This window comes from Hippichthys cyanospilos, chromosome 13 (assembly GCF_059441005.1).
Source record: "Hippichthys cyanospilos isolate Australia breed blue-spotted pipefish chromosome 13, RoL_Hcya_1.0, whole genome shotgun sequence".
Lineage (NCBI taxonomy): Eukaryota > Metazoa > Chordata > Actinopteri > Syngnathiformes > Syngnathidae > Hippichthys > Hippichthys cyanospilos.
The window spans coordinates 10,129,861-10,154,906 of NC_142381.1; the positions used below are offsets into that span (position 1 = coordinate 10,129,861).

At 38.7% G+C, this 25,046-nt stretch overlaps 1 protein-coding gene across 1 annotated transcript in view; it reads right to left on the reverse strand.

The window, feature by feature from the left end:
* Positions 1-10,964: 10,964 nt before the first annotated feature.
* The window catches only part of dock2 (dedicator of cytokinesis 2), a 97,654-nt gene continuing 83,572 nt past the window's right edge, over positions 10,965-25,046 (reverse strand). The window contains exons 33-51 of the mRNA XM_088430721.1: positions 24,809-24,894; positions 24,234-24,390; positions 22,358-22,398; positions 20,814-20,904; positions 18,924-19,031; positions 18,468-18,557; positions 18,074-18,178; positions 17,602-17,743; positions 16,805-16,886; positions 16,623-16,707; positions 16,055-16,141; positions 15,742-15,918; positions 14,952-15,035; positions 14,592-14,729; positions 13,968-14,095; positions 13,554-13,749; positions 13,367-13,472; positions 13,135-13,283; positions 10,965-11,533 (exon numbers count right to left, since the gene is read on the reverse strand). Of these exons, the coding sequence (XP_088286847.1) occupies positions 11,471-11,533; positions 13,135-13,283; positions 13,367-13,472; positions 13,554-13,749; positions 13,968-14,095; positions 14,592-14,729; positions 14,952-15,035; positions 15,742-15,918; positions 16,055-16,141; positions 16,623-16,707; positions 16,805-16,886; positions 17,602-17,743; positions 18,074-18,178; positions 18,468-18,557; positions 18,924-19,031; positions 20,814-20,904; positions 22,358-22,398; positions 24,234-24,390; positions 24,809-24,894 (2,115 nt within the window). The 3' untranslated portion in view covers positions 10,965-11,470. The remainder of the gene's footprint in view (positions 11,534-13,134; positions 13,284-13,366; positions 13,473-13,553; positions 13,750-13,967; positions 14,096-14,591; positions 14,730-14,951; positions 15,036-15,741; positions 15,919-16,054; positions 16,142-16,622; positions 16,708-16,804; positions 16,887-17,601; positions 17,744-18,073; positions 18,179-18,467; positions 18,558-18,923; positions 19,032-20,813; positions 20,905-22,357; positions 22,399-24,233; positions 24,391-24,808; positions 24,895-25,046) is intronic.

Below are 25,046 nucleotides of genomic sequence, written 5' to 3' on the forward strand. Positions count from 1 at the left end.
GTTATATTAAAACTTCTGACTTGAAAGTAGAACAGGATAATTCTACTGTCTGCAACTTTTATGCATCACAGCTGTTTTGCATGAAAATTATTCATGCGGAGCTGTGATTGGTCGTTACCTGAGCCCTGAGTAAAGGTGTCAACAGCAAGTGGGAAAATGCACTTTTAAAGGTACAGTTGTCCCCCGTGTTACGAACTTAATCCGTTCAGCGGCTACGCTCGTAACTTGAACTGCTCGTATGACGGGCAATCCAAACCTATGTTAATTAGTGAATGCGTGCGACGCGTGCAAAAACCTTTGGAAAAAACATCACGACTTTATACACATATTAAAAATGAGTAACATAATCTACTGTACAGTTAAATTAAATAACATAAATATACAAAGGAAAAATGACATTTACCTTTGGGGCGACGTGACTTGAGCTGGGTGGAGGCGGAGGGGAACAGAGACCAACCCGCAGAATTTATTTATTTATTTTCTTAAACAGGAACTTTTCTCAAACTAGAACATATCACCGGCGATTTCCTACTGTCACGGCGGGGCATGGCAGTTTGAGGAGGTCCGGGATGCGGAAAAGGTGGAACCAATAAAATGCAGGACTGACTGGGGTGGTCTCAAGTGAAGGGTGATTTAATAACAAAGGCAGGGTTGAAAGAATCGAAAAATACAAAGTACAAACCAAAAACGTTAAACTGAAGCTGACTGGGAGCGGCAAGGAATTAGAGGCAGCACGGGAAGGAGGGCAACGCGAGGCAAGACGGCGAGGGGAAGACGTACAAAGACCCGACAAGGGATGAGGCAAAACACTGGGGCTTAAATACTAACAGAACTAATGAAAACACGAGACACCTGGGAATAACAAGGGGCGGGGTAGCTGACTGGAGGACACACACGGGTGACAGGTGAGGTTGATTACAGTAATGACACGCGGTGGAAAACACAGTGAACCTATAACTTAAACTAAACAACCCAAAACCCACAACAAAACACAGACAGATCATGACACCTTCTCTTTAATCCATAATAGAAGAAGCCTCTCAATTTTGCTGTCGATCGAGGTCCGTCCCTCCTTCCTTCCATCCCGACCAGCTGTGCCATCAAGCTAGATAAAGGCGTTCGGCCAATAGCATCTCGGCATTTCTGTGATTGACATGACGCCGGCCAATAGCATCTCCATGACTGAGTCCGTGACTGACACCGTGACTGAAACCGTGACTGTGACATTGTAAGTGCAATAGCGTTCAACGTTGCTGTGATGAGTGTCAACTTCTAAATTAGTTGACGTAGCAAAGCCAAAATATATGTATGAATACAATGGCCGGCATGTCGGATTGTTCGTGAGACGGAAGGTTTGTGCGTAAGTAGGGGACAAAAAACTCCGCAGTCCACGCTCATAAGTCGAAATGTTCGTAAAAGAGGGTGTTCGTAAACCGGGGGCCGACTGTATTTATTGTGCATGAAAAATAATTACACTGTCAAATAAATACAATGCTGCTGAAAATGGCTGAACAAGTAAAAAATCCCTTCAGAGGTTTTACGCCTATGTTTTTATTTTTCATCTTTGGAAAGTTTGCAGTTGAGTGAAATTCAAAAGACATTTAGTTTCTCCCTCCAGAGATTTTATCGGCATTGCTTTTAATTGTCTCTTAGATTGTAGGGGTAAATGTTACAAGGTAGCCACTGACTACGTATCTATTAGGTTGCTTTTACAACTGTCATGTACTTAACTTTCATCCTGTGATAATAAGACAGCAGTCACAGAGCCTTTAAAATGTCAATTAAACAAACGCTTGTTCAGTTACTTAATTTCCTATCCCTCACGACCTTCCCAAAATGCAAACATCTTTCTCAGGAGACTGAAATCCATTTTCTGAATGGCAGTGCTTTGAAAGGATGAACGAGATTTTGAAAAGGCCTTGTCATTGTTTTTTTTTTTGTGTTTTTGTTTTGGTGGTGGTTATGTGTGTGTGTGTTTGTTTTTGTGTGTGTGAGCCTCAAGACAAATACAACCATTGTTCAACAGTCATTGGCTACTCATTTACTGGTATAAATCAAACATTTGAAGACTAGGTCATGTCACCTGTAGGGATTAAATAAAAGCAACTTTTTGTTGAAAATATTTCAACTTTAATCCAAAAGCCTTTTTCAGTTGAAAATTTTCAAGTGTGGAGTTTTCCTGTACCCTTTGGACTAGCTGTCCAGCAGGGCAATAAGATGACTGGTATTTTCTGGTGCAGGTAGCAGCAGGCATTTGATAGTCCCCTTTAATGAGGTAAGGTGTTAAATTTATAGCTTTTAATCATTAATTCATGACTTTGTCTGTTACTGTACAAGCTCATTTGCATTGATGTGTCACGATTTCTGTCCTTTGTCTATCGATAACATCCAACATGATCGGCAATCTTTAGACAGACGAGGCGGCGGCTCATCAACCAATCTTCACAAGGAATCTTAGTTCTTCTAGCAGATGGTCAGCCACTTTTAAATGGTATATAACAAGCTGCACACTTTAGGTTTGCTCTTTTGACCAGAAACTAATGTGTGATTAGAGACTGGCCGTTGTGTATCCCCAGGGTGCATGTGACCTAACAAGCAGCATTTAATAGTTTATTCCCCTCGCATTTGTTCTTCCTTGAAGTATGTCCAAGATACAAGAAATTATTTGCATTCAGAAGCAGTGCATTTCCAACTCTAATTACTTATTGATTATATTAGGTTGATAGATTCAGCCACTTTTCAAGTATTGATTTCACCCAACAATTGTAAGGGTAATTTAAAATATGTATGCATTCCAAATTAAAGCATGATTTCCAAAGTAATCGCATCTGTATGCATTAACATGGCCACATTCGTGTAATTATGGATGCAATGAAATTGAAGTACAGTGCTAGACGAGAAATCTGACCCTCTTCCCGGGATGCTGTCGCAAGGGCCGACAAACCTTGTCGTCCGTCGGATGACATCTAATCCGAATATAATTGCTTCGAAAGTGGCTGGTGTCCTGCTTCACGTGTCCTTTCATCATAAATAAGACATTTCACATACCACACACGCGCATGCACACGCAGCGTACGTTACTAATAGACATTTTATTATGGACAAGATGAAACTTTACATATGTTTTCACATTATCAATGTTGTGAAGCTTTCTTTTTTTTTGATGAGTAAAATAGTGTGGAAAAATAGGGTTTCTTTAATCTGAAGCTAACTGAACACACCAGTCAAGAGAAGAGTCCGGTGTTCTCTAAGAGTGTGAAGGGAAACGTAACAGTGAAGAATCTTATTCACTCTCATGGTAGTGAAGGCCTAAAAGATGAAAACCAGATCCAAACACACAAAAGAAACCATTCCATATTCAACATGCTTATCAGTCAGCAGAGTGGAGTAAATTTGCACTCATATATACGCGCTACACTTGTTTTTTGATAGCACTAACCAAAATATCTGGTGAAGAATCTGGTGAAGAAATTGATTCTTGGTTTTAATGTGCCATTTGATCTGTATGGCAGGTTTAAACAGTGAATCAAACTTGTGTAAACAGTTCTGGCTCGCATGGGCCAAACAGGCATGCACGAGTGTACGTTGATCAACCTTCAAGAGGGCAGTGACAACACAGCAGAAAGGTCGAGAAAGGATGGCAATCGGAGCCAGGTGATGGGAGCAGGCAGCTTGTCATCAGCCATGTGGACTCATTGCAATTGCATAGGTGTTGATTATTGAGAGCTAAACAGATTCAAATGGTCAGAAATGTCCCCACGTGAGCAGCATTTCAAAAATAAACTAGATTACTGTCAAGGTGAGAGCAATTCTGCAATGGCATCCTAGTCATTCAACAAGTCATTTTAAACCACACTTTTAACATACTTCTATTCTCACCCACAAGACTTTTTGTTTCCAAGTTCCTTTTTTTTTTTTTTTTTTAAATAATATCGTTCCTTAATTGTGGTGTATATTGTGAGGTATGTTTGTTAGTTTTGGGGAACAAAATGACAGGATTAATTTAGTGTAAATATAAAGAGGGATCGGTAAAATATTACACTGTCTTTGCATTAAAAATGAGCCCATGTCTATTGATGTTCCAAACAAATCATTTGCACTGGCTATATAAGCAGCCTATAGAATTCAAACATTGCAAACAACTTCAACAAAAGTAGTTCCTGCTGGACTTACTGTAGGTTGGATGGCATGGAGACAGCTCTCTAAACTGTAGAGTAATTAGTCAGCCCAGTGAGCATGGGCCGAGCTGACGACCAAGGCAAGTGAAGAAGCAAGGGTGCAAATGAAAAAGCTGTGTTTAATTAGACCCATACAGAGTACGGCCTGTCTCGTGGGGCCGGCCAGTCCTACATGAAGTCTTCCACACACCAGTTACCATTAACATGAGCTTGCAAAAGCAGAGAAGAGTATGTGCTAGAAATAAAATGAAAAATACGTACATCATGAATACAGCGCAGATGCTTGAAGAACTTTTTTTTTCTTTTAAGAAACACAGGAATAAACATAAATTGATTCCTTAAACAGTAACAAGGTCATTCTAATAAAGTTCCAAGTGGTTAACTTGGTCTAAAATCCCGTAGGACCAATACGTGCCACAAATGGAGCTGAACATCCATCTGGCAGACAGAGGGAGGTGTGTCGGAAGCTTGGGGACCATCACCTTCAGAATTAAGGTGTCATGGAGCATTTTGGAAAGGTGTGACTGTGAAGTAGTGCTGCACTACGGACAATGTTTATCTTTCTCCGGCAGTGTGACTCACATTCATCAAAATTTGATCACTCCCTTTTTCCACTGCACCTTCATGCTATATCGGGATGAATAAAATACCAAATAGAACATGATGAGAAAAAACAAGATTGGAATTCTGTGGTTGCTTCCATTTGCATTATGTGTGGCCGGAATAGGATAGCGTTCAGACTAATACCAGCTTTATAAAATAAATGAGGTTGATATACTATACGCTACATTTGAAACAAAATCAATTAATAGGATAAAAGCAGGGAAGAAGTATTAGTAAGTGTGAAATCTGTCTTATGGCTAAACACACTTGTTTTGAGCTGATGCAACGGATTGGCGTCAGAGTCCATCACCGCAGGGACACGGTGACCACCCAGCGTAAACGATAACACATACACTGACCCGCAAACATTGCGCCTCGGCGCACACACATGAAGAAGTTTGCGAGCACTTGCCCTTTGGATTTGAAAGTAGACTGCAGCAGGGCAATTGTACTGCAAGGATGGAAAGCAGCATGAAGCAAATCCCCACAGGAGGGGAAGAGGGTAGTTACCGTGGCAACAAAGTCTCTGGTGACGACTGACTGACTGACTGATCAGTGGGCGGACATTTAAATACCCAGGGGGACTCCTTAGGGACGTCTCACCAATATGTCATTGTATATTTTTTAGATGACTACACAAATTTTGATTATTTACTCAGCACAGTTTGGCCCTCAATTTTTTTTTAACAATTAGTTGAGGACCTGCAGTAAGCAGAAATGTGCGACATGTTGGGGGCTAATTTTAGTGAAGACATCATTTTGACATCCAAGCCCATTATATAAGTGCCAACATTCAGCCCAGTGAAGTGATCCTTTAAAATGTGTTATGTTCCATTAGCCGTTACCTCAAGCTCAGCCACTTTTTGGTCTTGAGTGAAGTGGACAGCAACATTTAGCATGAAAGGAACACCATGGATGAGATTGTAAAGTCTAATGTTATGATAAAAAGGAGTTCCTGCTAAATACCGATTTATTTTTCTCATTGACGACAGCCTATTGAATGACACTAAACTGCATGATCTCATTGGTGATTACTGATCTTTTGATCACAGATGTGACGATTTACTATTTTAACATATAACATATGCTGTTGGCATTGAAGGGCCCGTATGATGGATGTCCAACTTTCTGGAGATTTCAACCAGTTGATTTCTCACCCTAAACACCTCCAAAGTGTTACTTCCCTTCACTGATGCATTTCGAAGCATTCCTTGCTTATTCTGCGCTCTCAGCTGCGGCATCGCCCGAGCAGATGAACATGACTTGCAAGAGGGCTGATGTAAGCCCTGGTACCACGCTTGCAAGAATAAATAAACGCCGACCATATCCACGTCTCATAGTTTCGTTTTGGTTGATGGGTCGAGGAGAGATTTTGCACTGAGTTGACCAAGTACACATCAACATGTATTCATTATTAGTGACGTTTTACTGTAGCAAACGCTGTAGAGAGTGAAACAAATAACCATGATCTAGGTGCTTTAAAAAGTGACCAAGCTTGTTGTCGGCACATATTCTTATTAGTTAAATTAAAGAACAAGACAAGGTGACTTCTTGATTAGCTCGGCAAACATAGCTCTTGTCAAATTCCAGCCTTTGTGTGGTGTCTTCCGTAAAAAGATTGTGCTGGCAGTGCGCATGTGAAAGAATGGAGTGTGCACTTTTAGTTTTTGGCCACAACTTGGCAGTAGCGATACCAAATCTGATTTCCTGCAACATACAGTTTTTAAATTAAAAGTACTTGTAAAAACAAACATAAATAAATCATACATTAGTGTTTTGATACTTTTTATGTATTTTGACATTTATATGAAGTGGTTGTTTGTCTCTGTGTGCACTGCGATTGGCTGGCAAGCAGTTCAGAGTGTCCCCCACCTACTGCCCGAAGACTGCTGGGATAGGCACCAGTAAGCCTGCAAATTTTGAAAATGGAAAGATGGATAATTAACTGCATTGGTGTAATAATGAGCGAGTAACGATATGTGTAAACAACCTCACGCTAATTAAGAGAACATTGACTTCACTGGATATTTAAGAATGAATTTAATCTAACAGATTGAGTGGAATTGCTGGAGTTAATATTTCTGTAAATTTCGATAGACGTAAAGTCAGAGGTGCTTAATCTTCACGTGCCAAACTTGTTGGGCCAGATCTGTCAGCAAATTTTATTTTCAGCTTCCACAATTCTTGATAAAAGTCAAACCAAATATCATACTTTCATGTGTAATAAATATAAATATTGAATAATTTGTAACCAATTTCATTTTTACGGGTAACTTGAACAAATATTATCACTGATTTCAAAATGAGTTAGGCATCATTTTGCTGTGTAGAAGCAATTTGATGAGGTGATTAAACATTTATGGGGTTTCACGGTCATTAACGGCCCTCTGAGGAAAACTTTAACTACATTGTGGCCTGTGACAAAAATGAGTTTGACACCCCTGCGTCTAGGAAGAATCTTGACCTGAAAGTGAAAAGAAAACTCCTGTTATAAAGCCCATAGGTGTGAACGAAATGTTCATTTATATACCAACAATATAATTAATAATATGCTCATGATTCAAGTCTATTCATTTATTAGTGTTTCATTATTACTGCCCTTATGGCTCTATTACTTTTTGTTTATTTGTTTTCTTGCCTACTTTATTATTTGCTCAATTATTGAACGTAGTCTGCTCGGAAAAGTGAACAGAATAAGAACTTCATTGTGTGGCAATCTTGAATGAAATAATTGATGTGTTTAAAAAAATATGTTGTGGTGGTGTGTCTAAAACTAGCAACAGCATGCAAGTTTGTGTCAGACTTTTATAACACCTGTTATCAAAGGTTGGTCATGTGACATTTGCAAGTTGAGCTGTGATTTGTTGTTACCTGAGCCCTGAGCAAATTATACCATTTTCAGTTGACATTTCACCAAGCGCGGAAGAGTGGTTAGCACCTCCGCCTCACAGTTCAGAGTGCGTAGTTCAATTCCACGTCGCTCCAGCCTTCCTGTGTGGAGTTTGCATGTTCTCCCTGTGCCGGTGTGGGCTCTCTGGGCACTCCAACTGCCTCCCACATTCCTAAAACAAGCATGATCAGTTTATTGGACACTCTAAATTGTACTTAGATGTGATTGGGTGCATGTATGGTTGTTCGTCACTGTGTGCCCTGCTCGCAACCACGCCTACTGCCCATAGACAGTTGGGATAGACACTAGCAAGCCAGTGACCCTAGTGAGGAGAAGGGCTGTAAAAAAATAATAGATGGATGATTCGAAATAATGAAGTTATCAAAGTAATTAAAAACAAAATATGATTGCATGGATGGATGGATTTCAACAAGGAGTGTTATTCATTTTATATCATTTGTAGTTTGGGTGTCTTTGTTCACAAAATGTAATCTGAGGTCTGACCACACAGGATACCACACGTAGATAAAATCCTCATATTTCGGCCTCTCTCCATTTCCTCTTCTCGGCAGTCTTTCTCTCTGTCATGTAAGCAGAGTGGCGTTGGGCCTTGTAGATAACTGATTGCTAATTTGCTGACATTGAGACACACCAAACACACCAGGAAGCTTGTGAGTGCTTGACACATTGCAAAGACGACACACAATATGGCCATTACCCTTGAATTATCAATTTAAGATGGCACACCCACCCTAATGTCATCCTTCTGCGTCTCCCTCTGATAAAAGCTCGTCTAAACATTCTCCGGAGCATCTTGAAAACACTACTTGAAAACAAAGTGCATGCAAAAAGATAGATTGATGTTGGCGCCTTCTTATCTTTGCCTGCTCAAAACGAGCATTTTACAAAGGGAGCTTCACTATAAATGACAGTTTGAATCCTCTTTTGAGAAGCAAATGGAAATTTACTTGTGAACCCATTTACTAGCACCCCCCCCCCCCCCCCCCCATAAAAAATCCCTTAAAGAAAGATCAGATGGGAATTGAAAGTCCTACTTAACCCGACATTTTTCTGTAGGAATGGCAAAACAAAACATCTGAATATATAGTTAATATATTTAGTTCTTATAATTATTATAGTTTAGTATGATAATAATGTCAGGCAGGGAAGGCCTTGCTGGCCCCAACAGTCCACAACTGCTATTTTGTGATCATATGACTACTCCCAGGAAAGTGGTCGATACTAGCATCAGCTGCTATACCTTGAAATAAGGCCGCGTATCTGTATTTGCCCCTTTTTTTTTCTTTTATTGAATCATACTCTAAAGTTACAAGGGCTGGAGAAAAAGTTGACCATGTTGCAACAGTCAACTTTAAAAATAGGCTGACTGAAAAAAATCTGCCTCATAGCTATGCCAGAACCATCAATCGTTTTCTACACGGACCTATCTTGCAGACACATGCAATGTTGCAATGGCGGGAAGGAAGAAAAACTCCCAGCAAAACACTTTAGGATCATTTCAAATTAAAAAAAAAAAGAGTGACAAAAACAAAGTAATGTTTAATTATTGCAAAGTATAAAAGGCATACCACAGCACTATTTAAAACACACATAAACACGTGCACATATGCAGACCATCTTGACACACGTTGTTCAAATTTTAACTGGTAGGGTGGCAGTTAAAAACAAAATGTTTACAGTCTGCTTATCAAGAAGAAGAAGAAGACAAAGAAGAAGGCACTAGTGGAGAAGGAACTAATGGCAACATATAATTGACAAGCACTGCTTCAAGTCTCGTTCAACCATAGTAGAATATTAAAAAAAAATGAACTCACGTTGAACCTTTTTTTTAAAGAAAAAATAAGGGGGGGGGGTGCTAAATTATGGATTGAAATGATAATCGATTTTAAAAAGATGCAATAGTCACAGCCCTGGAAGTAACAGTACTCCTACTTTATAAAAATTTTGGCTACACCACCTCTTTTGACAGTAGATATCACCGTAATATACAATGTTCTCATTCTCAATCTTATTCTCCCCAAAAATGCATGTTAGGTGTAATTGAGTGCTCAATTGTCCTTTGTGAATGTGGTTTTAGGACAAGAACTGAGATTTACAATCTCACAAAGACAGTTAAAGGCTTCTCGGTTTCCTACCATTTTACATTTCTTGATATATACCAGTGCTGTAGAAGTGTGTGTGTGTGTGTGTGTCTATGAGAGTAGTCTTGCCTTGATGAGTTGTCAAATTCAAGATTACCAAAGCTGTTCTGTTAAAACCTACAGCAGCACTGTTCCACTTGCTGCTCCGCCATCAGCGGTTTGTGCACCCTGTCAGAAAGATGGAGAGAGTAAGCGAGCAAGGGAGATGGATAAGAGGCAGTTCTTGCAAGAGGCCAAATGATCTGGGAACACAAGAGGAGAACGGATGGAGTGAAAAGACAGAGCGTTGCGAGGGGGAAGCGGGAGGAAAGTGGAGTGACAGGAGACGAGTGAAAAGGGGGCGGCAGATAAGAAGGTTGGCGGATTACAAGCATGTTATCAGCCATGATATATGAAGCCGAACTGGAAACCGCAACACCTGAGCAACCTCCAACTGCTTATGAGAACATTTAAACACTGCTCTCTGCAGGCCAAAAATGGAATTACTGGTTTTGCATAAACGATGAGGAGAAAAAAACGCTTCGTCTGTTATTTACTGCTCTCTAGTGGACACTGCTGCAAATATATATATTTTTTTTAACCTCAACGCTGCAGTTTTTGATATTAGTTTAATCGAATTAGAACTGTCTGCAAATGAGCTGGCAACTTCATTTTTAATATCACTAGTTCGAATTGATGCCGTATTATTTTTCCACCAGTTGAAGAAAATGCACATATTAGACTGCATCCCCCCTGCCCCCCCACCCGCAAAAAAAAACAAAAAACAAAACTTATTCTCTCAGTACGTAATAACTTTTTTAAAAAAATACTGTGAGAACAAAGGAGATATCGCTTGACGTTTGAAAATAATTGAATCAATTAAAAAAGTGTCCATTAAAATGTTATTATACTATCAGATTTCCAGTATGAGTTCTTTGCAACAACCTTGCTGCTTCCTAAATAAATATTTATTGTCGCTGACCAATTAAACATTTGTTTTCTCTTCAATCAGAAAAAAAGTGCTACAATCATATTTAGTTTGAGTTTTGGATAAAAAGAAATATCTTGAAAATTTAGTCGGTGCATAGTTTGGGACTGAGACACGAACAAAAAGTGAACATCACTACTATTGGATCAAAATATATTACATGATTCTCTTTAGATATAACTCAAACTTTAATAAAAAAAAATAAAATTAAGTGGTCAGATAAAAAAAAGTCCTCTGGGGCAAATGATACAGATTTCATAAAACAAGAAAAATGCCCTTTTCAAGCCATGTTTGAGAAAATAATAATTAGTCATTACACAAAACCACAGTTCAATACAGAGCCCTAATTAGATTTTTTTTTGCTCTGAAGGTCTTTAGAAAGACATGGCAACCTTCTCTGCATGTGTCAAATCATTATTTTCACAACAATGTTAAAAGCTGTTTTAATGGTACCATTTTGGTGTGTTTTTTTTTTTTTTTTAATCAGCACAGCAGTGAAGTAGTTTCCAGCCAAACTGACGGAAGAGGCTCCAAGATGGCATTTAGCATTTACAGGCCATCATTAAAGGTCATCCTTCAAATTTAGCATTAGATACTCTGGTGACATCACTAAAGCACAGGGACATAAGAGGCAGAGAAATTAGTTGGAAGTTGAACTACTGAACGGAAGTCAGAAATGATTGCCGCTGTCTTTGCCTGCATCACTTGTCATCACGTCGTCCGCCTTGGAGCTCTGTGAAAAGAAAAAAATATGATAAATACTAGAACTTTTTTGTGACTTTTGGTAAAACTAATCGACTTGATTGCGATCAGCTGGTATTTGTCATTTCATGCAAGCGATCTTTTATGTGTCATTGACAGGTTCCGCAATTTATATATTGTATGAAGGTTCTGAGAGGCAATATTACACAATTCATTTGCATTAGTGTGACGGTTCATCAGAGCGGTTCATATAGAGCAATAGGAATGCTTGCTGTAGCATCTCTTCCTTATTTTCAGTACTCAAGTATCCTCGGCTCTACAATTGATGATTATTTTATTAAATAGCCCTATAAGAGGTTATTTATTTATATATGTAGACTTTTTTTGTACTTCAATAGCTAGCAGCATTTTAGTATATCTGTCTTTTGGGCATATTTGCATGCTGAAATCAAATCTCAAAATTCTGAAACTTTTTTGACTTTGTACACCGTTTTTCAGATTCACTGCTTAAATTTCCGCTAAGCATATCAGAACATCCTCCTAGAGCTGCTTTTTGGATGGTAAACAGCCTCCCACCGTCATAAATGTTTTGCTTGAGCATGCCCCAGAAGTTCTCTACAGGGTTGAGGTCAGGGGAGGGTCGGGTTCGCACCACGAGATTCTCTTCTTTTATGCCCACAGTGGTGATGCTGTGACATTTCGTGCCACATGAGATTGTTCACTGATGAATGCCGTTCAAGCATGGGTGGATGGATGGAACGGTGGAAGGTTGTTGGGCCAGAATCATGGAGAGAGAGCTGATCATCCCCTTTCGATTTTCTGAAGATGTGAATACAACCTCTGAAAACTATGTGGAATTTTTGGCTGACCACATACAAAACAAACAAACAAAAAAATCACGCTTGGCTTAATTAAATAATTTTCAATGCATGACAAAGTGCCAACTCGTACGGTAACGGTATACATCATTTGCTGCAATGAATGCTGCAAAGAAAATCATGGTGTGGCCTCCATCCCACTGTGACCTCAACCCTAATGAGAACCTTTGGCGGAAAAGCACAATTAACGCACGAGGGTGGGGCAGTTTAAAAAAATTAAAAATGAATATGAACCGTCTGAACCACCAGATCCTTTTTTTAAAAGCCATTGTTGATATTTGTCAAAATGCCAAACATTGGCGCTGATAATTAGACTGGCTGATAATCAGTCTATCTGGAAGAATACATGCACAATCATTAGGAAGGCAGTCATTAAAATGACATTTTTTAATACACTTATGGATCCTTCATTAAATGTTAATTTTTTAATTTTAAAATGCATTGAGAAAACAAATACCTCTTTTATCCACGTCACAATTCAATCAATCTGTGGCAAACATGAGTGTAACTGCATATACGGTAGGAATAAGTGAACACTGATTAAGTATATTTACTGTAAAATTTCTGTATTGTTTTAACATCCAACTATTGTCCAGAACGCCCAGGAACACTGATAGTATAAGAGGATAAAAAATGTTAAAAAAAAAAAAAAAAAAATCACATGAACACCACCAAAGACCTCGGTAACCCGATGAGGTTCCTTCATTGTTACTGTGATTCTTCATGCGTGCACATACTGCTTAACTTTGCCTACCTTGGACTTGAAGAGGAGGCCAATGACACCTTTGGAGCGTCTGTCTGCTGTTCGGTCCGAAGCGATGCACAGGGACATGGACTTGCTGTCTCTCCTGGCTCGGGTGGTCTCCACCTCCTCCGTCCCACCTGCCACCGCCAGAGACAAACCTACAGAAAGACCGCAAACAAGTTACTCCATTACTACTTTCCTAAAAAAAAAAGGGAAAAGCATGGACTGATGTGTAGTTTACCAGTAATGGCAGGCAGGGACCTGGAATTGATGCTGCTGAGGGATACATTTCCATTATTGGGCTCTGACAGGTTGGTGTCACTACGGAACTCCTGCTTCTTGGACAGCTGGAGGTGAGAGGTGGGAGATATCATCATGACACATCCACACAAATGCTCAGACCTCCAGCAGCGGTCACCAACGCTCACCCGTTTGCACTCCAGAGTGTTTGTCTGCTCCCTCTCTTCCGTAATGAAGATCATGCTACTTCTCTTCCTCTTCTTTTTACTCTTCCTCAGTTTCACCTCCGAGTCGCCCACGGTCACAACATCTTCGTCTTGCGTGCTGAGGCTGCCGCTGGAGCGTGGCAGCGTGCCGCTCAGGAAGGTCTCGGGGGGGAAGTCCCTGCAAAAAGGAAAAGGACAATTTGGGGCTTAATTTACTGAGTGTGTAGTGGTGTGAGAGTGGTGTAGATTTCCCTCTTTAAATGAGGGTTTTGTGCTTTCACCGGAGAAATTTTCAGAGAGCTCTACAACTGCAAATTGATGTCCCTTACAGTCTACTCCCTGAGTAGTCGGTTCTTGCATGGATTTTTTTTTTAAAATGACACTGTCATTTACTACCTGTCAACAGAGAGTTTGGTTGGCGTTGTGCATTCAGAGCCTTGCAGCGAGGAAATGGAGATGATGGACTGACGAACGGATCGCAGCATGGAGCAAGGTCGAGTGGACTTTCTGTCATCCAAGTCCAACTACAGAAAGAAACAGTGAGGCAGTATTACATAATATTGATCCATTCACTACTTTTTATACTGGCTGTTGTCTTCTGATTGTCGCGTGTGCATTTTGTATTGGTCTTCAGCCAGTCACAGGAAAGTGAGTAAATGTGATACAGATAAGTAAAAAAAACAAAAACAAAAAAACAAACAAAAAGGAACCGTGATATATATATATATATATATATATATATATATATATATATATATATATATATATATATATATATATATATATATATATATATATATATATATATATATGCACACGCACACACTTAAGGGGACATTTCACAACATTTTAGACTGCAATGAAACTGTGATGATAAATCTGCAAGACAGGTGAGCAAGGAAAATTGGTTTTAGTCAACCATATTGACATGCGGCGCACACTGGAAGCCAAGATGACGAATTGCTCAAGAAAGTGCAATCTAGAAAAGTGTCAAAATTGAGTAAAAAAAAATGTTCTTACCAACTCTCTTACACCGTACTCTTTCTCCACTTTCTTTTTCAGCTGTTTGAAACATTCTTCCATGCGCTCATGAAAGGGGCGCAAGTCATCAGTGACTCTTTTCCCATGGAGAGCAATGCCTCCGCCCAGTAATGGGATCTATAAATACAAAGATTTAAGAGTGTTGGATATTAAAACTGTCATAAATTTGAGTGCAGGAAGTCTGAAATCTGGGCTAAAACTTTCATAATCTGTGAGGGTTCTTTCTAGATATAATTTCAGGTCATAAAGAGAAAACCAATCACATAAATTCAAAAGACAGTAAGCGTATAATGATTTTTTCAAACATGTTTGTTTATCAGTGGAGTTTTTTATAGGTACCTGCCATGCAATGAGATCTTTAAGACGCAGTAATTTCTCCTTGTCATCTGGGTGCTGTTGAGCGTATTCTTCTGTAAAGAAAGCCTGATAGAAAAACAAGTGAGAGACACATATGAAAGGATTTAATATTTCATAATGCGATTGTTTAATTTTGAACACAGGCACATTTCCAGTTATAAGAGCGTGAGCACATTTCTGCAAACATGTTGTAATGTATTTTGTTCATTCAGTGGTACAAATTAAAGCGAGCTCATAATAGTGGAAAAAATACTCCCTAATTATTTATTCTGGTCTCATATTCATGCACAAAAATCTGTAATTTGAAAAGGGGTGTTTAAACTTTTTGAATCCATCATATAGAAGTTGCGTTAAAAAAACAGGAATAACTATGGATAATAAATCATGAGCAAATGTTTTACTTCTGATAAGTAACTACTAGCTCATTAAAAGGGACATATAATGAAAATGAACTTTTTAATTGCTCGTATACAGATAGTTGGGTCTCTGGAGTGCCTGCCATCAAGTGTGAAATTAATCAACAAGGCAAATATTTTTTTATTATCGTCTTTTTTCTGATAATGTGCCTGTGAGCGATCCACTCAGCATGTCACTGTTACATAAAAATGGACCTAATATGAATAATTATGGCCACCCTCACTCAGTACAAATATGGTTGGGTCACTAAGGTTTAGATTTTTTTAGACTTTCTACACATGCCGATTGTTTGCAAGTCTGGTTGCATGTCCCCTTTCAAGTCCTACCTCAGCAGGGCAAAAAATAATTGAATCACCTTTTCATACTTGGCAAAGCCACCCATGACTGCCGGGTCCACGATACCATTGAGCAGCATGGAGAGAGGGTTGATGGGAAGACTCCAGTCTGCCTGGTACTGGTTGATCATGCCCAGAATTTTCTCATTGGTGGACTCCATGGTTTCAATGGCATTCTCCAAAGGGGACAAGGTCGTCTGGTGATGGAAATGCCCAGACATCAAGGGATGGACATCAAAGACACCAATAGTGTAAAAGTCGGGTTTTGTATAAACAAACAAAAAAAACAATAAGTAGGCAAATATTGTGGGTGGGGCATCTAAAGATTCTTACATGTTTCATGTCAGTAGCCTCAAACCAGCACAGTATACCCGGCAACTTGTACACAGTGGTGAAGGTCGTACGCTCGATCCACATTGACTTCAAGAGAAGAGAAATTATATAATATTTGTAAGGCTAGGCTGTGTAACAACAAATTGCATGCACAAAATCGGTTGCTATATTTGCATTTTGTCCTGAGGTAAAACGCAAGAAAGATCTTTAAAAAGAAAAAAAAGCTTACTGGGAATTTTTCTCAGAATGTTTAGGTGAGATGAAAATGTGAACAATTAGATGAATTAATTATAAATATGAATGAATCTCTCAATTTCATTTGGTCTCAACACCACTATCGGCTATAGCAAAACAACATGACACTGAGGCTTTTCTAAATGTGTCAAGCAAAATTGAGCATTTCTGATTTCAGGTAATATTTGTATCAAAGCAATTACATCAGATGTGTTAAGGTTTTACAGCTGTACCTAATGTTGCTGGCACTACAATAACATTCGGATATTACATGGACTATGAGGACACCATTTCACAATGATGATAATGACAAGAGCCATAAAAGTCAACTCACAGCAAACTCATTGTTTGGGTCCACTGGTCCTTTTCTCACAGGTCTGGAATAATGAAAACGCTGCACGTAGTTGGACTTGTAGAAGCTAAAAGGAGTCAAACAAAGGTCAGCGTCATTGAAATTCCAAACTCCTTTGCGGTGTTGGCTCAGTGCATGCTTGAGCCTCTTCAAACAGAACTGACTTGATGATCTGGTCGGGGACTGGTTTATTCTTCAGCCGAGGAGGGATTTCTAGGACAGGTTGGACGGTGAAACACTGGATATCTGTTTCAAACCACTGAGAATTTAAACATTGTGTAGCTTGATGGAAAATACAGCAAAATAAAACCGTTTTAAGTCCAATGTCACACATATGTTATAAGTGTTGAGAAGTGAAAAACAAATGTTTAATATACATTCATTAATATATACTAATAGTTAATTAATTTGTAAATCTATGAACAAATAAGGATCGGGTTCTGGAATTGAAATATAATTTATTGTGTAGTTTTCGCTGCTTGTGCCCAGTCGACTTTCCATGGTAGAGACGCCACTGTCGTAAATTAATTTCCCGAAACCAGTGTTTTACGTGGATAGATGCACAGTGTACCAGCACTTCTCAATTTTAGGTCAAAAACAGAAGAAAAACAAATAAACTGCAAGGTAATTATACCATAATTACAGGATATGGCACACGCCTCCAGCATTAGCATTGGTAAATTTTAAATTCAGGCAGAATGATTAATCTATGACTGTTATAGATAAGTATGTTAATTAATTTGATGATCTACTGGTACCGAGACTCTAATTTCCCAAACAAAAATTGAAAAAGTGTTGTACAGGCATTTATTTTTTTCTTACTTAAAGCAATACCTGAAACAGTGAATTTTGGAGACGAGAGGAGTGTGACTGACAGCAAGAAAGTAAATAGTCATGCATTGCATTTAAAATCAACGCGAAAAATATTTATGTGCATTCATTTATTCTGCCGCAAGGATACACTGGAGGGAAGAGTTGCGGATGTCGTCCCCGGGCATGGTGGTGGTATTGAGACGCACAGCACTGGGGAATTGGCTCATCAGTTGGTTTTGGAAGTCCTCTCTGCGCTCATACTCCTTACCTCGGTGAATAAACACCTTGTTCTGTTGGATAATAAACTGCTGTAACAACCATTATGACTTGCATTTACTGTTTTTTGAATAGCTTAATTTGGCTTTTTTTCAGACTTTTACGTTCTATCCTGCACCTTTACAAGCATCGTTCCCCACATTACTTATTCAAAATTGGAATAGTAAAATGTTAAGTATTCTCAGGCACTATTTTTTTCTTTCTAAAGCACCTCAATGTATAATTGAATAATTTTTATAGTCCAATCTGTGTAGAATATTGATCCGGTGCATTGAGTGCAGTTGGAGTACTTGCCAACTGTACAAATGAGGTTGAGCAGCGTTATACAAAACATAAACACATACTCTGAGAAATGGAGGATAGCCTTGTCCATAGTAGCCCACTGCAAAGTAGTCTGGCTTGGGCCTCAGGATCTTCATAATGTTCTCGTAAAATTTTGCTTGTTTCTCCTGCAGAAAGGGAAAGATGAATGCCTCTCCAGTTGTACTCATGGATAAAAGTTACCTGGACAGTTTTTTTGTTTGTTTTTGTTTTATCTTCTCATGAAGCTGCACTCAGAAAACATAGCACAAACCTTCTAGGGTCATAACTACAACAATGTAAATTCTACAGAGCGTATAAAGAAATCATGCAAGACAGATGTTTTATGTTGAGTGTTGCAAATAAGTGTATTTTAACCAAGTAGATAGACAACTATTTGATCATTTACTGAGAGGATATTACACAGCAAAACATTACCAGTCTCCTGCTGAGTAGCTCGTAGTCAAAGATCTCATTCTCGTACTGATCAGCAAGTTCCTTGCACAGAGTGATGGCCTCTTCCCACATCTAAACACACACACACGGGAAAAGAAATAAAACAGACAGCAGTGTCCTTCATTACACCATCTGCTAACAAACAGCCACCAGCTGGCCTCGAGGTCATTCATTTTATGGAAATCTCTATGACAAATGAAGGGACTCAATCACCGAGAGAACATAAAGGACTCAGTGGAGACAGAAAATGAAAGTGTCACAAACACATGAAAAAGTGGCTATAAAATGTCTCATCATTATATTGCCGCTCGTGTTCTGCATTAGCTTTTCACATAATGCATTACAACTGGAGGAAAAGACCACATTCCTAACTATTGATTGGAGGGAATGAAATAACATTTATGTTGGTGGCCACTTGAAAGAAATAATAACACATACCTTGCCCTTGTCAAAGTAGTCGATGATGGTGTCAGTGAGTGTTTCTTTGAGCTGCCGTTGGGTTTGGGAGCCACGGAACTCAAAGTGGCTACACAAGTCATCTGACCACTTGAGGGAGAATGACGATGCAAGGCCAACATATTAAACAAAGAAGGAAAGACAGAACAAAGAAGGTTGCAAATGTGATTTTTCATTGTTTATTTATTCATTTATAAAGTCCTATAACCCACAAGTCCCATATCCCATCCTTTCGTTTTTAAAAAGTAAACACTTTTGATGAAATTTCAGATCTGAAAAATACCTACATTTAACTATCAAATATAACTGTTACAAGTGCTGTCACAAGATTAAAACAATTTAGATATTAATTCATTAAGATCTGTAATCAACTAATGGGATCTCTTTTTAATCTTTTTTTTTTGAGAAAAACCCTCAACCATGTGTTTTTTTTTCCTTTAGATACATGGTGTTATTGAAGTAGCTCAAAAAGATTGTACACAACAACAAAAAAGTAGCTTCAGTCATTTATTTACTTTCATAGATGCAGTTTTAATGACTAACTTTCTCCTTTATTTTAGACTAGCTCTAAGTGCAGGCTGCAACCTTTACCTTCCGATTGGTGCTGTTTTCTTTTGTCAACCAAACCAAAAAAATTGAAATTAACGTTAGAATAAAAAATTGTCTCCGGCTCTCCAAGAGCTTTGCTTTGGATTTAATTGGTAGGCTAAACGTGGGCTGCTTCTGTGGGAAGCCAACACTTTCTTTCAAAGAATGTACTGTATATCCCTCTAAATTTATCAAAGGTGCTGTTGGGGAATTGTTTTACAGTTAAACGCACCAATCAGCGGATTAAAAACTCTCACTTCTCCTCCATGTTTATTTTCTGCTTCAAATTGCCATCCCACCCATAATAACAGCCTATCAGGTTACAACAAACATAAAGACAGCCACTTCAAAATGTGACTGATCTTTGTTTTTCAAACCCAAACATCATAAGCAAATAAAGTTTGAGACATAAAATAGATTGTATCAGCATACAGAAGCATGAATTTAGATATGAAAAGTAAGATTAATGGAGAAAATTAATGCTTTAACTATACTTCAGCAAAATGCATCTGTTAAGTTGACACACCTACTTACAGTATTAAACTACTAAAAATGATTCCTACACCAACCAACCAACCAACCAACCAACCAACCAACCAACCAACCAACAAACAGATGATGTGCAACAAATGGCCTCTTGGCCACCATTTAGACATTGCCGAATTTAGGCGTGTATTGCATTTCTCATGATGTACAGGAATGAGGGACTGACTAAATCATAAATTATTGTTTGAGTCCTGAAACTTGCGCCAAAAAGAAGCAGAAGAACACACTTCTGCAATTTTTATATCAGTTCTTTGTAACTAAGTCCGTAAGAAGTCAGTGCTTTGAACCAGCGGGTCAAAGCTTCAGATGAAAAATAAAAAAAAAATATGGAAATGGCTACGAGTCTGCTCCCTGGATTTCCAACACACACTCTCTACCTGGCTTGCATGTGAGAGACTTGGTTCCGTGTGATGGGTGTGTTAATTCATACGAAACAAAAATTCTAAACAGCCAGAATGAGATCTCCATAGCACATTTGTATGTTCTTCTTAAGTACCCAAAATATGGCCCAAGGTCATGCATTTATGTGTCTCTGTGTGAGCATCCATCACCATAGCAGTGTAGCTTTAGTGGCCAATGCCGTGCAATAAAGTGACCTCTGCGTTTTATGTAACAAGCGTTTAAATGCGCCTATATAACAGTGTCACTCAAGGCAGGCAGATATGTGATTAGGGAGCAAGAGCGGCTATTAATGTCATTGACTCAATTCCACTTTATGTGCTCACGTGTGCAAGCTACCTTGAGCAAACGCGAATGCAGAAGCAGTGTGTATGCCGCCTCGGTGTAGTTTTCGCCTTCCAGGTGAAGATCCCGCAGTTTGTACAGATACCTGGGTAAACGCAACATAGGGAAGGGTGAAGCGCAAATGTGAGTTATGCATCATTCCGCTAGATGACACTGTTGGACAACCTAGTGTATTCATCACACCTGCAAAGTTCTGATCAAGAACAATGTTGTCCATGTACGGACGAGGTAGTACAAGGGAGAAAAAGCCTTTACAATTATGTTACAGGCTAGTTTTATGATCTTTAATGGATAAGTAAATTGACTGAGTTTGTAAAAATAAACATAAATAAACATCCCTCAACTGGTTTCTCTGTCCCTAAGTTGCAAAGTTTTTTTTTTCCCTTTCTTATTTTTTTTAAACAGTTGTAGTTTTATGAAATGGTTGTGTATGTGGATGTGTGTTTTTGGTAGGCAGGGGCTGCATTTCTTTTATGCTATGGGTTGTTTTATTTGTTCAGAACTTTGAGCTGCAGTTTTATCTATGAACATGTCTATATAATATAACGTTTGATCGATTGATTGATTGATTCACATCTTTAGGTTATTTAGTTTAGGTTTTCATTCAACATTTATTAACACTTATTAACACGTTCTATTTTGTACAAGTGTTGTTGTTGTGTATTTATGATTCCCGAAGAGAATTACAGTACGTAGTCATTTAAGGTGGCATATGTGAGATATGTGAGAACATGGTTTCTGCAGTTACCGGCAAATCTAATGTAAAGATTATTAACGCTACGACAAGAACACTGCATTTTCTTTTCAAAATATTTTTCTAAAGTGTTTTATGGTAAATCATTTGCAAAACGTTGTATGCCTTTTTTTTTTTTAATTTTATACCGATGCATATTGTCATTAAGGGCGCAATTGTCAGACAGATGAGACAGAAGATAAGAAAATAAACAGAAGATGTAACATGTTCTATTTTCTGGACTTCCTAAATAAAATGAGATACAACTGCAAATCAATTCCAGATCGTGATAAATTAGATCTTTTCTCTAGTGCATTTTTTTACACTGTTTAGGGGTTAATTGGCTGAACACATTTACCAGGTGGTGCATTATTGAAAAGTTTGAGAAACACTGGCATAGAGTTCCTGAATAAAAATCAAAATATGAACTTGTTTAATTAATCAAAAGCAGGCCAAGCAGATGGTATACAATGATGCAGATGATCCACTAGGGAGGAGGGCTCATATTCACAAATATGTACTTATTGGGTATTACAGCATAAACGGTCAGCAGAAATGCACAATGGGACCTGACAAAATGCATAATCGCCTCTTATGCTATGAGCCAGTCTTCCACTTGCCACATATCGGGTTTTTCGTTCTCATACCACTTTCACTCAGTCAGACCAAGTGCGGCTCCAGTGGGTTGTGACATTAATTCAGCGGGGCACATATAATCCCTTGTGAGATGATGGATCCTCACACACGTTCACACACATGCACATATGCACATCAAAAGCACATGTCAGACACTGCATGGAAATACCTGATATACATTCCTTCGCGATTGATGTCCTTGTAAAAGTTCTGCAAATGCAAAAAAAAAAAAAAAAAAGCCTGTCAATGACAGTGTATAGCACTATATACAGTAGTATATATGATTCCAAACAGTGTTCAGTATACCTGCAGGTACTGCATGTGTGTGTGTGGGTGTGTGTGTTCTTATGGTGGTCCAGATGGTGTATTTTCGATGGTCATTTGATGTGTCACATAAACATTCGGGGTACTAATGTTCAATGACTTCAACAGAAAGCAGCAAGCTAGTGATGCAACCCTTCGGCAATACGAACCATCAGACATAGTAAATCATAATGTAAAGTCACCGCCCACTTCATTAGGTACACCTGCACAGTTCAGTACAGGGTTTGTTTGGTTGAATTTCGAATATGTTGGAGGAATGTAGGAACAGAAAGGGGGGAATTCTTAAAAAAAAAAAAAAAAAAAAGCCCTAATATAAAAATATTAATATATAATACATTCAAAATGGTTGAACTTTGAAACTGTGGGTGAAAATAATACTTATTTTATGTTTACGCCTTGAAAAAAGCAATGATTTGTTTTTGTGACAAGAACAGCATCAAAATATATTAAAAAAAAACATATCCATAGTCAGACCAGAAGTTATTGAAAAGAAGTTGTGTTTAAATAAAACATATTATTGCATAATTTGTTTCAACATTCTTATAATGGAATCCATTATGGTGCCATTTAGGTGACACTTTTTCACAGATTGTTCTGTATTTGACTCTGCACAAATTTTAAAAAACTCAAACGCCATTGCTTTTATTGGCAAATCGTGTCGCACTATGTACAACTGTTCTATTTGAATGAGTCACACTAAATGTCATCACATCCCTAGGATAATAATAATCTGATAAATCTATGACCTCTAAATATCAGCAGCGGTGGCAGTTGACACGTGGCAATGAATCCATTGTATATCTTGTGTTAGTAATTTTTATCTTTGGAAAAAGGAAGACCTTTTAATGCATCTCTTGTTTTGGATCTCATTAAATTCTGCAGGTGTATCCGATAACAAGTGAATAAGGCACCGTCACTGAGGGGAAAAGCTACTCTACTGTGAGTTTTTCCACTATTTTCTCTTCTTCGCAAAGGTCAGACATACACACACGCCATCAATGCAGAATAGAATCAGCGCACTGGGTTCCCGCCAGAGAATGCCCATCTACATGAAGGTCATGTGTTCCATGATGCCTCATAGCCAAGTGAGTCAAACTCGCATTAAATGATGATGCACGGAAGTGGCAGCTTTTAACAACACCGAAGCAGCACTACTCTGCAGGTGAACACCCGGGGAAATAACGAGTCAACGAGCCTAACATGAGGATAGTTTTAACTATGCGTGTGGCTTTGTGGATATATTTTCAATTTGCATCTGCATGCAGCAGGAGAATGCGGTTTTGGGTGTACGTTGGAAATTAAGTCAGCCCCAGGGAGGCAGATAAGAATTCACTAAAAGGTATGAGCAAATGAACAAAGGGAATAGCTAACAGGCTGCTGCAGTACAGTCTGATACCTTTTGCTAACAGCATATATTTTTCTGGCAAAAAGAGAGTACAATAATGGAATTTCCATTTATTTTAAAGGTGAAAGATTATTTGGGGTGTTTTGAGGTTTAACTCCTATCACAACGCACCAGCGTATTAAAAGAGTAGTTCTCAAATTGGGGTACAGTACATGTACCCCTGGGAGTATGTGAAAGTACACCTGAGATTTTAAAATATATTTGAAAAGTAGCACCAACTTTCGGGACGTCCTGTGTAAGTGTCAAGTTATTGACGACCACAGCGACTGAAGGCTGCAAAAACCCCCCTGGCAAACACTCGAAGAAAGGGACTTACGAGGAGGTTGACAGTGCAACTCATGCGATTGTTGCGGCTGTCATCCCTCATCACGGTGCGGTAGTCGAGCAGACGGATGAGGAGTCCCTTCACCAAGGCGACAAAGTGCTGCACTTGAGGCCTCAAAGTGGGATTCACTGCAGCACAGTCCAGTAGTCTGAGAAAAAAAGTTGCCAAATGTTAAAAAGATGTTATTGAATGCGACATTATCATAGACAAAATTAAAAAAATAATAACAATAATAATAACGTGGATAAAAGTAATGGGAGCTTTTAAGCTTGCCACATGAATGTAAACCTTCCAGGATTGTGAAAACATGTATTTTCTAGATGTTCCCTTTTGGATACTTGGCGACAAAGCATAAAGTATCAAAAACATACACACAAAAGCAACAACCAATGTCAATTATGTACAAATTTTGGAAGGTCTTCTGTAAACCTTCCTCACAAAGGTGCATAGTTTTCTATAGACAAAATGTCTTGGCACGAGTCAAAATTAAGTATATTCCGAGATAAATCACTCCTCTTGTCCTAAGGTGTTTTTCCCTCCTTTTTCTATTCCGGAGTTAGGCCTACATGGTTTCCAGGAGTTGCATATATCGCTCATCTCCGCCTCCACCCTCCACTTCATGGTCCAACTTGAGAATGATCTCATTTTCAAACTGCAAAAGACATGAGTTGAAAGGATGAAGCGAGACAAAAGGATGATTAAAGAACAAACACAAGAGGAGGAGGAGGAGGAGGAGAAGATAGGGGAATTAATTATGCAAGTAGAATGAAGGTGTCTGTTTTACTTTTATGCACGTGTCAAAGG